The sequence below is a fragment of the Odontesthes bonariensis genome, chromosome 12 (genome assembly GCF_027942865.1).
Source record: "Odontesthes bonariensis isolate fOdoBon6 chromosome 12, fOdoBon6.hap1, whole genome shotgun sequence".
Taxonomy (NCBI): Eukaryota; Metazoa; Chordata; class Actinopteri; order Atheriniformes; family Atherinopsidae; genus Odontesthes; species Odontesthes bonariensis.
Genome location: NC_134517.1, coordinates 33,582,891 through 33,597,331, shown reverse-complemented (window position 1 = coordinate 33,597,331; position 14,441 = coordinate 33,582,891). Strand labels below are relative to the sequence as shown.

The 14,441-nt window shown below is 37.5% G+C and overlaps 1 protein-coding gene across 4 annotated transcripts in view; it reads right to left on the bottom strand.

Annotated features, from left to right (window-relative positions):
- The window catches only part of lrp1bb (low density lipoprotein receptor-related protein 1Bb), a 280,141-nt gene that overhangs the window by 127,709 nt on the left and 137,991 nt on the right, over positions 1-14,441 (bottom strand). For all 4 annotated transcript variants that reach the window (XM_075480193.1, XM_075480195.1, XM_075480196.1 and 1 more), the window contains exons 11-17: positions 12,465-12,701; positions 12,090-12,270; positions 6,853-7,072; positions 6,066-6,255; positions 2,935-3,057; positions 2,447-2,590; positions 358-483 (exon numbers count right to left, since the gene is read on the bottom strand). In XM_075480193.1, coding sequence (XP_075336308.1) covers positions 358-483; positions 2,447-2,590; positions 2,935-3,057; positions 6,066-6,255; positions 6,853-7,072; positions 12,090-12,270; positions 12,465-12,701 — 1,221 coding nt within the window. The remainder of the gene's footprint in view (positions 1-357; positions 484-2,446; positions 2,591-2,934; positions 3,058-6,065; positions 6,256-6,852; positions 7,073-12,089; positions 12,271-12,464; positions 12,702-14,441) is intronic.

The window sequence follows — 14,441 nt, the reverse complement described above, 5'->3', positions numbered from 1 at the left end:
ATTTCATCAAAACATGGCAGAGTAGAAAGGTTTTACGCCTTGTTTTATAGATGAAACACCTACTTCATGTTTAATTCTCACGTCTATATAGCTTGATGAGCTAAAATTAATTAAAAAACACATCAGTCCTCAGAGTAAAGAAGCATTAAGCACATTGTGTTTTCCTCATATCACTAATTTTGAAATTTCCACCATAACATTCATTCCAATAATAAATGATACCTTTTTTGCTGCAAAATGAAGCGTAAAATTATGCTAATCGATCAAATAAAGTGCAAGAAACAACAAAGACTAAGGAATGACCAATTTCATCTCCCACACTGCGGGGACATAAAAGTGATGCTGTACAGTACATACCTGAGCATGTGGTGTTGGCCTCATCTTCATTGCTGCCACAGTCGTTTGTTCCATCGCAAAGCCATTTTTTGGGAATGCAGCGATTGTTCCTACATTTGAACTGATCGGTGGGACACGTGTGATTGTCTGAAAACAGATCAAACAAACTCTCAGTGATCTTACAGCTATATACCTTAATAAAACTAATGACTCGTAAAAGAAAGATAATGGGGGGAAAAAAAAGGTTCTCAGGTTCCCTTCAAGTAATCAGACTCACTCAACATTGAGAAATTCTAAATCTATAAACTGAGTATCACTTATCAATTTGGTACCGTTTAGGAGTCTGTATGAGATCAGATTGGACTAAAGTATTGCTCTTTGCTCTAATATCTAGTAATTATGCAACAAGTCTTAAGATTAAAACAAGTATACAGGTCATTAGTTTATACCTTTAAATACAACGCATAATTGCATCCTTTAAACTTTAAAGTTTAAAGTATCAGAGCACATCAAAGCAGACTACATTTTTAAGTGTTCCCTTCAAGAAGCCTCAAAATCCCAATAATAAAGTGGGTGTTAGGTGGCACATTACTTGCAGTACTTTCAATCAGTGGTAGCATGTGTTCAAAACAAAAAATTGGGAGGAAGACGGTCTCTAATCATAACATTATTTAAAGAATGACCACAAAAATATGATCAGGTGTAGTGAATTTTGCTATTGACATAATTTTTAGGATTGATTTATTTTCTATTTTTAAATTGAAATTAACAAACTAGGTGAATCAAGCAGCTTAGAAATTATTTCCAGCCTTGGTGTATAAGCAAAAGTGTATAAGGTTCGGGGCCCCAACTGTCACAAATGAGAGAAGAGCAGCTACACCAATAGGCAGATATGGACAAGACATATTCAGCATTCAGCAAAGTAAGGACCAGAGTTTGATAAGCTTTACTTTAGCTGATATTATACAACAAAATATGTGTGGACCATAATGATCAAGATTTGCTGATCAAGAAATGGGAATTTTTCAGCGTTACACAGTCTTAAAATTCACTCCTGAAATTATATCAAGGAGACTGTTAATACTATGAAGAAAAATAAGAGTATAAATTATAGCTTCTTGCTAGGACTTCATTATGAACACAACTCAACAAATTTTGTACTTATGCACCAAAAAGTCACTTTTTAGGGTTTCTCTCCATGAAATAATTTCACATAGGTCTTGAAGTATTTTTGTTATTTGTTATTTTATCTTTAGTAGAACCAAAGCCTCTCTTGTCAATAAGTTTAATGACACATTTAACGTTCAATTCATAAATCCTCCCCACTCATAACATCCGCTAAATAAAAGCACAAATCTGTGTGCATACTGTATCACATTGAATTATTACATTGTCATTCCTAAGACAGTGTTAGTGCTATTCCACTGGGATACATCAAGAGCTCAGCGTCAGATATTGCTAGTGGGAGCCAAGCTGAGAGCAGTGTTCTGGACAAATTAGTTTTTTTAATCATCTTGTTCCCTGTCACAGACATTGCTTCCATCATGTCAAATTAATTTTGACTTTACAGGTTATAAGAAAGTATATTCCGCTACCCAAAAGCGCAGATACCATGAAACATGTGGAATTACTAACACTGATCTGTTTGATGATAGCAGCATTGCACTGGATTTCTCACTAACACCCACTGTCCACTAAAATAAACCAAGTTAGATTATAGTATATTCTATTACAGCAGATTACTGAAACCATTTAATTTTTTTATCATCTTGGCAGATGGTCACAATATGGTGACTTGCCGCTTCTGCTTTCTACGAAAAACAAACCAACATCCAACCATCTTAAGGCATGTTTATCCAAAAAATGAGCTAAAAGTGAATCCACTTCAGCTGGAGCAAAAAGGGGAGGCAGCAGCACAATTTTCATTTCTACCTTAGTGACATTTAGGAACATAGAAGATGACAGCAGGAGGGAATTAACTTTAAAAAGCTTGGTTTTCTTTTCTCGTTGCAAGGCTGCTCATATATCGACCACCATGTTGTCTGTAGATGCAGTTTGTTTTTTATGCCAGTGTGCAGTGTGGTGCCTGCAGACTAATCAAGATCCTCACAGCAGCTGTGACTCTCCTCATCGCTTCCATCCAGACAATCATCGTCTCCGTCACACTTCCACAAGGCCCGTATGCAGCGATGATTATGGCACTGGAACTCATCACTTTTGCACCAAGGTGGCTCTGAACTGCTGGTGGAAGTTTCTGGGGAAAAACAGCAGGGAGACGAATTCAAATTCATTCGGGAACTGTCTTTGACATATGTGTTTAGGGGAAATTATTGCCATAGCTATAATAGGCAAATCAAGCTACTAAAGTCTCACGACCCCACAGAGTGTGAATCAACTGGGATTTAGTTCATATTCCTAGAGGTCCATGGGGATAATTTTTCAACAGAATGCATTTGTTTATTAGATAAGATTTGCCTGTGAAAAATTAAAAGGCTGCTATCTGATCTTTGTCCCACAGGATAAAGCCAGGATTACAGTAAAACTAGCAAAAGATTATCTTGGGTCTTTTGTTATGTCTGATTCATTATGTCTTCCTACCTGCACAGGTGACATTGTTCCTCTCCAAAACCTGGTTGTCAGCACAGGCACACACTCTGCCTCCAGGGATGGCAAGACAGAGGGTTCCACAGCCTCCATAATTCACACTACATGCATTGTCACCTGGGGAAATAGATCGCAAATACAGTAAGGTGTCTTGTTCACTTTAATTCTCCCATTTCGGAGTCCAGTTAAAGAACTGCATGACTATTTTTGCTTTATCTGTTTTGGAACCTTTCACCACTTTAAAAGCTACAAAATAAATCCTCTCTCTGATACAAAACTAATTTCCTGCCTTATAGAGACATACCAGGTGTGTACCATGTGCTGCACAGCCATACGTCAAGTGAATTATTGGAAACGTTGCTGGTGAGAGACATTTGACATTTTTATCATTCTTGGAGGAATCATTTGTCTTTCTGGGCAAAGCTGACATTCTCCAATAGAAAACGTCACATTTAAAGTTAAGGCATGAGACACCTTTGTCACTTTTAATTTAACAGTGCCCAAAGCCAGCGCCTGAGCCAATGAGATAAAGCGTTCGTTTTGTGAGCGCCAATCAGCAATACTCAAAGTACTGGACAGCCAATTAATCTATTCAGTTACATGAACAATGAAAAAATGTCTAGTGAATTATTTTTATGCCGTTAACTAGTCTGTGCACGCAGCAGTTAACTATTCACTTGCATCATGAGTTCAGTGGGGCACTTTTCTACTCAAAATACACAACTTTGATGCTGCTGTGTGAAAATGGCTATTTTAGGATGCATTATGAGTCTACAAGCCTGTCACTTGACTGTGTGAAAAAAAAAATAATTCTCTCGATTTAGAGCATATTTCTGAGTTAAAAAGCCAATTATTAAATGAGAAAAATGTCCTTCCCATCGGGGCCAGTGAAGCTCTCCAACAGACAGCAATAATCAATTTGTCTCCCATCAGTTCTCTCAGCAATATAACAACATGAATCCATCATCATTTGTTAAAGAAGTGAAAAAGGTATGCAAGTTCTCACTCCCGGTGTGTAAAATATTGCCCTTCTGTCGAAGTCTGCTGCTGAATCATCTGATTCCAGGAGCAAAGGATGCATCACTAATTATCAGCAACGTCATCATAATCCAGTAGGATGGAGTGGTGAAATAGGTTTGGAACATTTTTTTTTTCTTTCACAAGAACAAAGGAAAGACAGCACATCATTCCAGTTGTGGCTCATTTGTACTGCTTAAGATTTGTTTTAAAGTCCTTTGATCCCCCCACACCACCACCACCACCACCACACAAACACACACACACGCACACACACAGCACATTGCAGATATGCTAACCCCTTTTTTTCCAGGTCACTTTCATTGCATCATTATTTCATTTCACTTTCATTTCTTGTCATGATTGCAATTACTAGTTTCAGTCCCTGACCCGAGCCTTTAAACCAAAGGCTACCAAGACTTTCAGTCAACACTCTGGAACTGTGTTCTTTTGCACATTAAATCTCCACCATCAACTATCCAAAATCAAATTTAAAGACACATATTTCTTCTCTCGTCTTAGTTTCAAGTCTACTATTAATTCATTGAACAGCTCATTATTTTGTTATGACTGGAGGACTCTTTTATAATCTGTACAATATTTTATATTACTTTTAATATCTTATTTGCTACTTTTATTCATCTTGTCTTTTACTGCTTTGTCAGGATTGTCATATCCTGTTATATCACTTTCCTCTAATCCATTTGTTTTTAATATATGTTATTCAGTTCTTTTATTCCCCTAAAGAGAAAGCCCTTTGGTTAAACCTCTGTTGTTTTGTAATGTGCTCTATATATAAAAGTGACTTAATTTTCATCGTGGAGGCCAAATGTCATATGGGACACAAAGTAGTCGTGAAAACTTCTTTTTTATTTCTAAGGCGCCAAAACTAAACCAATTTTGGTTTGGGGAACGGAGTTTTAGCATGAACTGTTTAGGTGTAAGAAAGGATCCCGGTCTTATTTGACCCAAGCAGTATTTGAAAACTTACTCCTAAAATCTGGGTTTCTCCAATAAATTCAGTATTTCTCAGCCAACATAATCATGAAACCAAAATGATTTGAAAGATTAAATCAGAACGTTGATAAAAAAAATGTCTTCAAAAATGACGAGAAGCCTGGTGAGATGCTTGCATGGCTTCAGGCTTGAAAGGTAAAAAAAACAGAAATGTCTCTCCAGATCTGACAGGGATGTGCACACATTTCAACCAAGTCACAAAAGATGTCCATGTCCATCAAAATAAAGTTGCAGAAATGATGAGATTGTTAAAGTTATTCATTGTCCATTGCTCAGTACAAATACATGTTGAGGCAACATGATGTGGACTTTTAACCATACACTTACACCGCTAAATATCTATGCCTAAGCATGTATTCTTTATGCTTAATCCTAACTAACCCCAAATATGGGCCATGGTCTAACGTCACCGTCCACATCCCCCTGCCTCTCAATGTTTTTGTTGAGCAAAATCACATTTCATCTTCAAGTGATGCCAAATCTAAACATTTTACAATTTGCAAAATAAAAGATAGGCAACATTTTGCATCCTTGAAAATGTAGTAATTTTATTATTTTTATCATGTCGCAGTGTAATGCAAAATGCAGGCAAATTAGGATTGTGAAATGCAAATGCTGGCAGATAATTAGAATATCCGTAATGTGAAAGTAGTGTGTGTTTCCCTGAGGAGTGCATCTATTTCCCATTCTGGAGTTCTGAGACTGCATTGAATATGAATGGGTTAAACCCTGCACATTTGATAGGGCCACTAAAGGGTAATCAGCACATTAAAATCCGATGGCAGGAGGACCTGAAAAAGTGGCGGTATTTGGAAGTAAAATTAGAACTCAAAGTGGTTTGAAAGTCACCGTCACTGCTGATCAGTGAACACCATGAAAAGTGAAACCACCAGTCAGTTATGTAACTATGTTGTTTGTATCATAAAAAGTGCTTTTTCATTAAGGCAATAGGTATTGGGCAGATGCATGTCTAGATACACAGCACAAAAAGGTCCTATTTCCAGTGTAAAACAGCCAATTTCTCTAGGTAAGGAAGCAATTCACGATTCAGCCGCACTGGATGAGAACTAAATGATGGGACAGCTGCCAACCTTGCTGACTTTGTGCATCATAGACACGCAGGCCAAATAGCGGTGGTCTCTCGCTCCGCAGCAGTGTGACATCGCCCGTGGACAAGTCCAGCTGGAATACCGAAGCATTCATGTACTCCGTCCAAAAGATGAAATTATGATAATGAGAGATTCCGAAAGGATGGTTCAGCTCTTTTCCTCTGTACACCACCTGCAACATGAAATGAAATGCAGTATAATCAAAAGATTAGGAGAGCTACAGAGAAACACCATCAGCAACAGCAAAATCAATCATCACAAACAGGGCTTTAACTGTTTGGATATGGGCTTAGATATTATTGAGGATTTGAGGAATGTTATTCAGTTTCTTTGCACAAATGTATCAACACTGAGCTGTCCGCTTGGAATAATGTTTGCGAGATTCTTGGGATTGATTAAAGAGCATTTGCAAATACTTAATTAAGCTTAATATGCAAGCTCAACTACAGTTAACAGCAACCGTTGGGGAGGAAGGGATGTCTAGTTGGCAGCTGTTACGTGAAGGGAAGAAATGGTCAGTCATTTCACTGCTTTGAAGATTAAACACAATCACTTTTCAAATTTTAAGTAAGTAAATTTGGGCTCCGATAAATTTTCTTCGACACTGAACACGCGATATTTTCATTCACACGCCTACTGACTATTCATATGAGAATAATTGATGCGTGCCTTTTATTCAAAAAGTGACAAAAATAGCTACTTAAAAGCACAGGACATGATTCATGCAGCTGAATCACCACAGTTACGCAGATGCAAGATCAAACTATACCATTCTTCCCGTTCCGTTCAGGAGAATCTTCTCGATGTGATCGTAGTAGGCATCGCACCAGTACATCGTGCTGGTACTATGGTCCAGTGTCAGACCGTTAGGCCACAGCATGTTGGAGGTGACGAAAATGCGACGGTTGGATCCATTCATCCAGGCCTTTTCTATCCGGCCAATGCTGTCATTAACCTCATCCTCCTCCCAGTCTGTCCAGTACATCCAGCTATCATACAGAGAGTACAAGCAATTATTGCACTAATATACAAGATGAATCATTGCCCTTCGATTCAGTGGAGCATGTTATGCAGCAGCATCAGTGGATCGTACCCTGAACACTGATCACATCTTATATTCAAAGTTATTCAAAGCCACTTGTTTTTACTTCTTATCAATCAATACACGTGTTCCACATAATTATATATTCTATGTTGATGTAAAATGTGGGACTTTTGTTACGGATGCCTGTGGAAGTGTTCTGCAATGCTGGACTTTTACTTTTTATACACTGTGAGGAATTGCTGCAAATTTACAGAGGATCCATGACAGTATCTTACTGTATTTACTCAAAATTGTAAATTACAGTTAAATCCATGTCTCTCGCAGATCCTCAAAGCGACTGGCTGAGGGCCAGTTCCCTTATGTATTTATTTGTTTCTTTGAAACAGAAGCTGACAGGGCAAGTGCCATCTGGAAAGCCAAGCCTGCTCTGATTGGTTGGCTTCAGTTCCCCAAACAAGCAATAGCCATCATTTTGCATCAGCTCTGCTGAAATTCAATGCCTACCCAAGTCATCATTACTCTATATTACTCAATGTTTTTTAAGCATGTTTCAGACAATGACAAATAACATACCATTACCAATATTAAAATACCAGTTTGATTCAACGGGGGACTAACCAACTCCACAAAACACTCCCTCACTGTCACCACAAGTGTAGTGGGTTGCTGGATTATTGGCAATCCCTGTTGTCACACAGAAGGGTACTTTTAAATTGAAGGTCTTTCGGAATTTTTGGATTTTCCCTGTACTTACTTTATATATATATGTACCATATATATTAGGATGAGACAGAATTACAAACTATGTAACAAACTGTTACATAGCTTACTGAGTTCTTTGATTTCTCCTGAGCTTTTAATACACTATAGTCTGTACAGTTATATAAGAAGCTGCAAAAAATGCAGGTGGATGCCTCGACAGCCAGATGGATCATTGACTACCTCCCAAAAAGACCACAGTTTGTGAGACTGAAGGGCTCGTGTCTGAGAAGGTGGTCAGCAACACAGCAGCACCACAGGGGACTGTACTCTCACCATTTATCTTCGCCCTGTACATCTCTGACATCCAGTACAACTCAGAGTCCTGTCATCTCCAGAAACACTCAGATGACTCTGCAGTTGTTGGGTGTATCAGTGATGGACAAGAGGTGAAGTATAAGTCAATCGCTTTGTCTGAACAGCCTGTGCTTCCTAAGGAAACTCCGGTGCCTTTGTGTCTACACCGAGATGTTGAATATCTTCTGCAAGTCTGTGATGCGGAGTGCAATCTGCTTTGGAAACATCTTTTAAGACAGCAGCATCAGAGTCAGAGACTAAAGGAAACAAACTGATAGGGAAAGTTGGCTCTGTGCTGGGGACTGCACTGGACCAAGCCCCTGGAACTGTGCAAATAAGAATGTTGATTAATCCAACATAATACTTTCCCTTTACGATGAATAAAGTATTTTTTCATTTAATCTCATTTACTGTATTATACTGTAATCCAAATTACAGTAGTATACTTTCTCAATAAATTACAGTAAATGTACTTTAAATTGCCAGTGTCTCTACTCCCAGTATTTTTTAAGTTAATTTCTGTGAAATGCTTTATTAGTGTTCATAATATAAACCCTTTTCGAGAATTATAGTTGTGCCATCACAAAAACTCATTGTGATTTCCCAAATGCGAAATCAGTTAATTTAACATTCATAGGTGTATGGAGAATGTGCTTAACAGCTTTAAAAATATCTGGTTTATGAAGCCAAAGTACTCCTTGGCTGTACATCAAGGTATAGTTAGATGCCTCATATTCCCTACCACAAAAGAGAAAACAGAAAACAAGGCTTTTACTTTATCTTCAGTATGCTGAGACTATAACTTTCAATGGTCGGTGGTATTTGAAACATGATTGGGTCAACAATTTGACGCGATCTTCTCTGTAGTAACCATGCCCAGGGGAGTTGGTCTATTTGAGTGTTGCTGACTGAGCCGTGTGCCCCCTGCCTCTCATCAATGGTAGAGGGCTGGCTCGGGGAAGATGAAACAGAATGGGATATGGAGGTGAATGAAGACTTACTCTGTCTAGAAGTCATCTTTATGACCTCATGAATTATTCACAACACACTCTCCACACACATACACACATGCACATATGTCTGCACACAGACAGATATAGAAAGACACCATATCGGATGAACACCATGGGTTATTATCATTACTATAACTTAGACTAAAAATAATAACTGAAAACCATACTTTCATATTTGGATGAGTCATTGAAGTCATTTTAAAAACAGAAAACAGATTCCATAATGTGAGCATTCTCAGGGTTCTTCTGCAGGGTATATATTCTACAGTGTATACACTGTAACTACCTCTTAGAAAATTCATCTCAAGATTTATTTATCTTTTCTTGTTATCTTGATTTTGTATGTGTGTGTGTGTATGTATATATACCAATTTAAAAAAAAAAGTATCTATTAGTTTTATTTCTTACTGTTCTATGTTGTTCACCGTTTGTGAAACTAAAAATATTTTAAATAAACATGATTAAAAAAAATATATATCTGTCAAGTGCCATCATTTTATCATCCACATGTCAATCATCAACTGTGAGCATGGGCCAGTTACCTAAAACTAATTGAAATGGCTTGAGCACACAAGCCAGAAGCAGAAAGTTGTTACACATGCTTTTTTAGTCCTTCTCCAGTCTGCCATTTTTTTACACTCAGCCTCTTCAACATAAAAAACTGCTGGGCTTTAACTCAGTAGCTTATTGACATTACGAAATAGGGCATTAATGAAGTAAAACAAGCTTTATATTGCAAGTTTGATTATGTGCTAAGCATGAAATGGGGAGGTCAGAATTTTGAATAAAAAGAAAAAAAAATCTGCACTGTTTCCATATGAAACACCATGTCATGTCTCTTTGAATGGGATTTCTAAAATTTCTTTTTTTTTCTTCTCTTTATTCTATCCAACAACTATAAAGAAAAAAAATAGCTTTCAAGCTTTCAAACTTGAAAGCTATGATGAAACGAATATCATAAAAGAAAATGTCCATTTAATATTGAATTCATACACAGGTGCATAAGTTTGTGGACAATGCAATGTCTACAAACTCAATAAAAGCACTGTGTTAGCTACTGCAATCAGGAATAAATCACTTTATATCAGAGTGGCGGTCCATGTAATGCTCTGATATCCAGTTTATTTAATTTCTGCTTTAACAAATTACTTTTGGGAATTGACTTATCTATCCTTTAGGTAATTCCCAAACAAAGGGACAGGAAAAAGGCTAATAAAGAAAAATAAGAAAAGAAAACAGACATATTTTACAGTGAAACTTAAATATTTACATGGCACTGAAGACAAAAATGAGGAAAGAAAAGCCCCACAAACTGAACATAACTGACATGGTGGTCAATGACGGTCTTAATCATTGAAAGCAGAGGACTTGCATCCTAGTTTTGAAATAACTCCAATATGCAATTGTAACTTTTGTAAGCTTCTTTTGAGCATTTCAGAATAGAGAAATACTTTATGAAATGCTCCTAAACAGTTAAGGCAATATTTTTTTTTAATCACAACTCTTCTGAATTAAAGCTGAAAACCTACAATTACTTAACAATTTGAACGACTCATATCATGTCTAAAGAGGCAAACTAACAAAAATTTAAGGTTAATCATCACCCGATATAAATACTATCTGTGAGCCTTGTGAATATGTATAACATATATAATGTAGCAAAATAGAGAAGTATGACAGTATTAAGTCGACACTGGTAGCCCTTATCATGTCAACACAGACTTAAGGAGGCAAGCAGAGCAGAAAATAACGTCTCGAGAATGCAGTCAAGAAATCTGTTGGAGAGATGCATCCATTTCACCTGAAAAGAGCCTTCCAGCAGAGAAGATGGAGATCAAAGAACTGCCGGGCTCGAGCTGAATACTTTCTTAGAAGCCAAAATCTAGCTCTTCTAATCATCCCTGCTGTCAGTGGGAGGGATCGCAATAATACTTACTCATCCTCAAACAAAAAAGTGACATGATACTCTACCACCCCCAATGCTGCTGCAACAGAATATCTGTCAGGGTGAAATCTTGAACAAAGGTTAGATTGTTCTTTCTTACTAGTCTAAAAAAATCCAATGTGTCATTCTAAATGTATACATTTTTTTAGTAGAATTATCATTATATTTTTTTTACCCTGTTCCAGGGTAATTTGAAAATGTCCCATTCCTTTGATATCCAGTCTGCAACATTACTGCTGTGTCATTATAAGATGAGTAAAAAAAAAAAAAAAAAACACAAATAAGAAAGGCTACCGGCAGACTTAATTACAACTTGAATACACTGATACATGTATGAGACGAGGGAAGAGAAAAAGAGATTAAACCTAAGTATAAATAACTTTGGGTTTGTGTTTTGGTTCATGCACCTAAAGCAATGAAAAAGCTGTATATAGCAAAATATGAGGAACAATCCTTTGAGGCTTGGAAACTAATCTCTGACTGCTATGGATTAGGTGAGTGTTAATATGAAGCCTTAAATTTCTAATCCTTAACATCCTAAAGACACTCAATGAATTGGGGTTTTGCAGCATCAAGTCTCAAAAGAGGTGATCTATAAGTGCTGCAGAGAATTATTAGAATATATATATTTTTTTCATTCTCATCTTAGTTTAACCAAGATAAGCATCCAGTATCTGATTGTAACTTATAGTGACTGCAAAATGCATTGTTTACTTTAAGAAATGAAAAATAAAAATGGTGAAAAGGACATAATACATAAAATGGTTCTTCTTCTTTTGTTATTGTTTTATAACCTCCTTTCTTATCACAATAGTCTTCCTCCATCTGATCGTGTTTTAAGCATAACCACATCTGTGCCATAGTAATGCATGCAGTAATCCAATGTTTAGCTCGAAACAGCTGCTGGCGGGGTACAATTCTTTATTCTTTTTATATTTCTTCTTTACCTGTTTAGAGGATCAACCACAATGGCACGGGGATGAGACATATTTCCTTCCAGCAGGGTCTTCCTAGTTTGGGAGGCTCTCTCCAGCCTGGCAACACTGATCGTCTTCCTGTAGCCATCATTGGTCCAATACAAATTATTCCCAATCCAATCCACTGAGATTCCTTCAACATTGTCAAGCTCTAAAACAGAATCAGCAGCACAAAATCACAAACCAGATATAATTGTTAACTTGTGTGGCCTTTTTAAGGTAATATACATATATTAATTATTACAAATGTAATCAACAGAGGAGTAATTTCTCAAAAAATTTGGTAATGTAAGACACATTCTTTGGGTGTTCCTTGTTTGCTTGTTTTCTTCCATTTAGACCTACCATCATTGAGTATTGTCTCTCGGCCATTTCCATCTATTTTTTGACGTCCAATAAGGAAACTGGTGGTGTCAGCAAAGTAGATGTGTCCTAATTCTGCATGGTAGTCAATGGCTCGAGGGTTTACCAGGTCCTCGATAGGCACCATGTGCTCATCACTGGACTTGATGTTCATATCCAGGCCTCGGATGACCCCTGGACGCCCTTTACCATAGAACAGGTACAAATCGTTTTTGGGTTCTACAAAGCAAGAGAAAACAGACCACTTTTTATTGTTATTGTCAATTAATTGGTCTAATTCATCAGTGCTGATCCCTGCATTAAACCCTCTTACTGACCACATTGTTTTTATACGTTTTCCAGGGCCTGGGCCATCTATTCACCTTAATGGAGCTAGTAATCAGTGCCAATGACTATACTATCCACCCTCTATCACGCTATTGGCGCAAAACTGCCAAGAGAGTGAGAGTGGGAAAATGCTTAAGCAAACAGACAATTGCAATACTTACACTGGCTGTGAATACTGTTTCTGATCTAAAATAGCAGGATGTCTGCTTAGGAAGACGAACAATAAGACCTAGAAAGCTGAGGCAGCTCCTCGGCCCGCGAATGGCACAAGGGACTGTATGTTCTCGAACCCTTTGGGATCCTCTGGAGAGGCAAGAGGAGGAATGAAGGAGGGCTTCCACTGAGAGAAGTAGACCTCACCCTGCTCCCAGCCCCTACCCAAGAGACTGGGATGCTGGAGGTGAGGGGACCACACATGCCTCACTTCAATTTATCATTTTGTGAGGGAGAGACCAACTACCCAGGAGACAATTAAGCATTGCAAGAGACCCAGATATCAAATTCCACAGTGACTGCTGTATGAAAAAAGACTATCATTTAACACCAAATCTCATTATGCTTAGGCTTCCATGCCTAGATGGAAGGGAAGAGCAAGAGAGAGATAGCTGGTGTCATCAGAACATCTATGAGGAGGGAATAAATCAAATGTGTCATGCAAAAGCTCCCACAGCTCCATTACCCTGATCGAAATGCGGTAGGCTCTCAAATTGTGTCATCAATTTGATCTTCGGCTTTTATTGTCAACTACACAATGTCCAGCGATTGATCAGACAAGCCAACAAATACAGACAAACTTAAAACCCCATTATGGCAATAATCAATCAGCGGTTCGACAGATCAATAGCAGAACTTCACTTTCACATGGAGCTGTATTCATCAGCCTCGTCTTTCTCACAATTAGTGTCAGGCCATAGATGCATGGCACATCCTCAGCTCTGTTATGACATATGACCTTTAAAAGGTGCAATATTGAAAAGAGAAAAAATAAAGGATGTAATCTTCTTGCTTATCAGGAACAGGAAAAAAAATTATTGATGAAAACATTTTAGATATGGTGCGATAATCAAGCTTCTGAAAAAAAGAGAACTTCCAGCTAAACCAGTTTAATGCCCTTATGGCAGGTGAAAATTGTTGAGCATAAACCTAAAAATTAAAATTGTGATCAATAGTCAGTGTAACACAAAAACCGCATACTAAAGAAAAATAAATAAATCACACATTGAAATATAATTTAATTTAATTAATTAGGTAAAAGTCTATAATACAACCGGTCATATTTCCAGTCAAGTTCTGACTACTGGTCAGGAGCCTGCTATTTTGGTTTTTAACATGATAGGTACCCCCGAACATCACTGTTGTGCTGATACTCCTGAACTGGTAAAATATCATCCATGGGACGTGTCACCATGACAACATGGTAAATGTTGGCAAAGCTTTCTGGAGTGAAATGCATTTCCTTGTTTATGTTAATGCCTATCTATGTTGTTTTCCTAACCTTAACCAAGAAGTTAATGAAAAGTAAGAGAAAAACATCAGTTCCGTTGTTGGTCTTGAACACGACTCCCATCCTTTGGTTTGATGAGTTTGATGACTATTCAGTGTTTCCCATCCAAACCTATTATTTGTTGATTA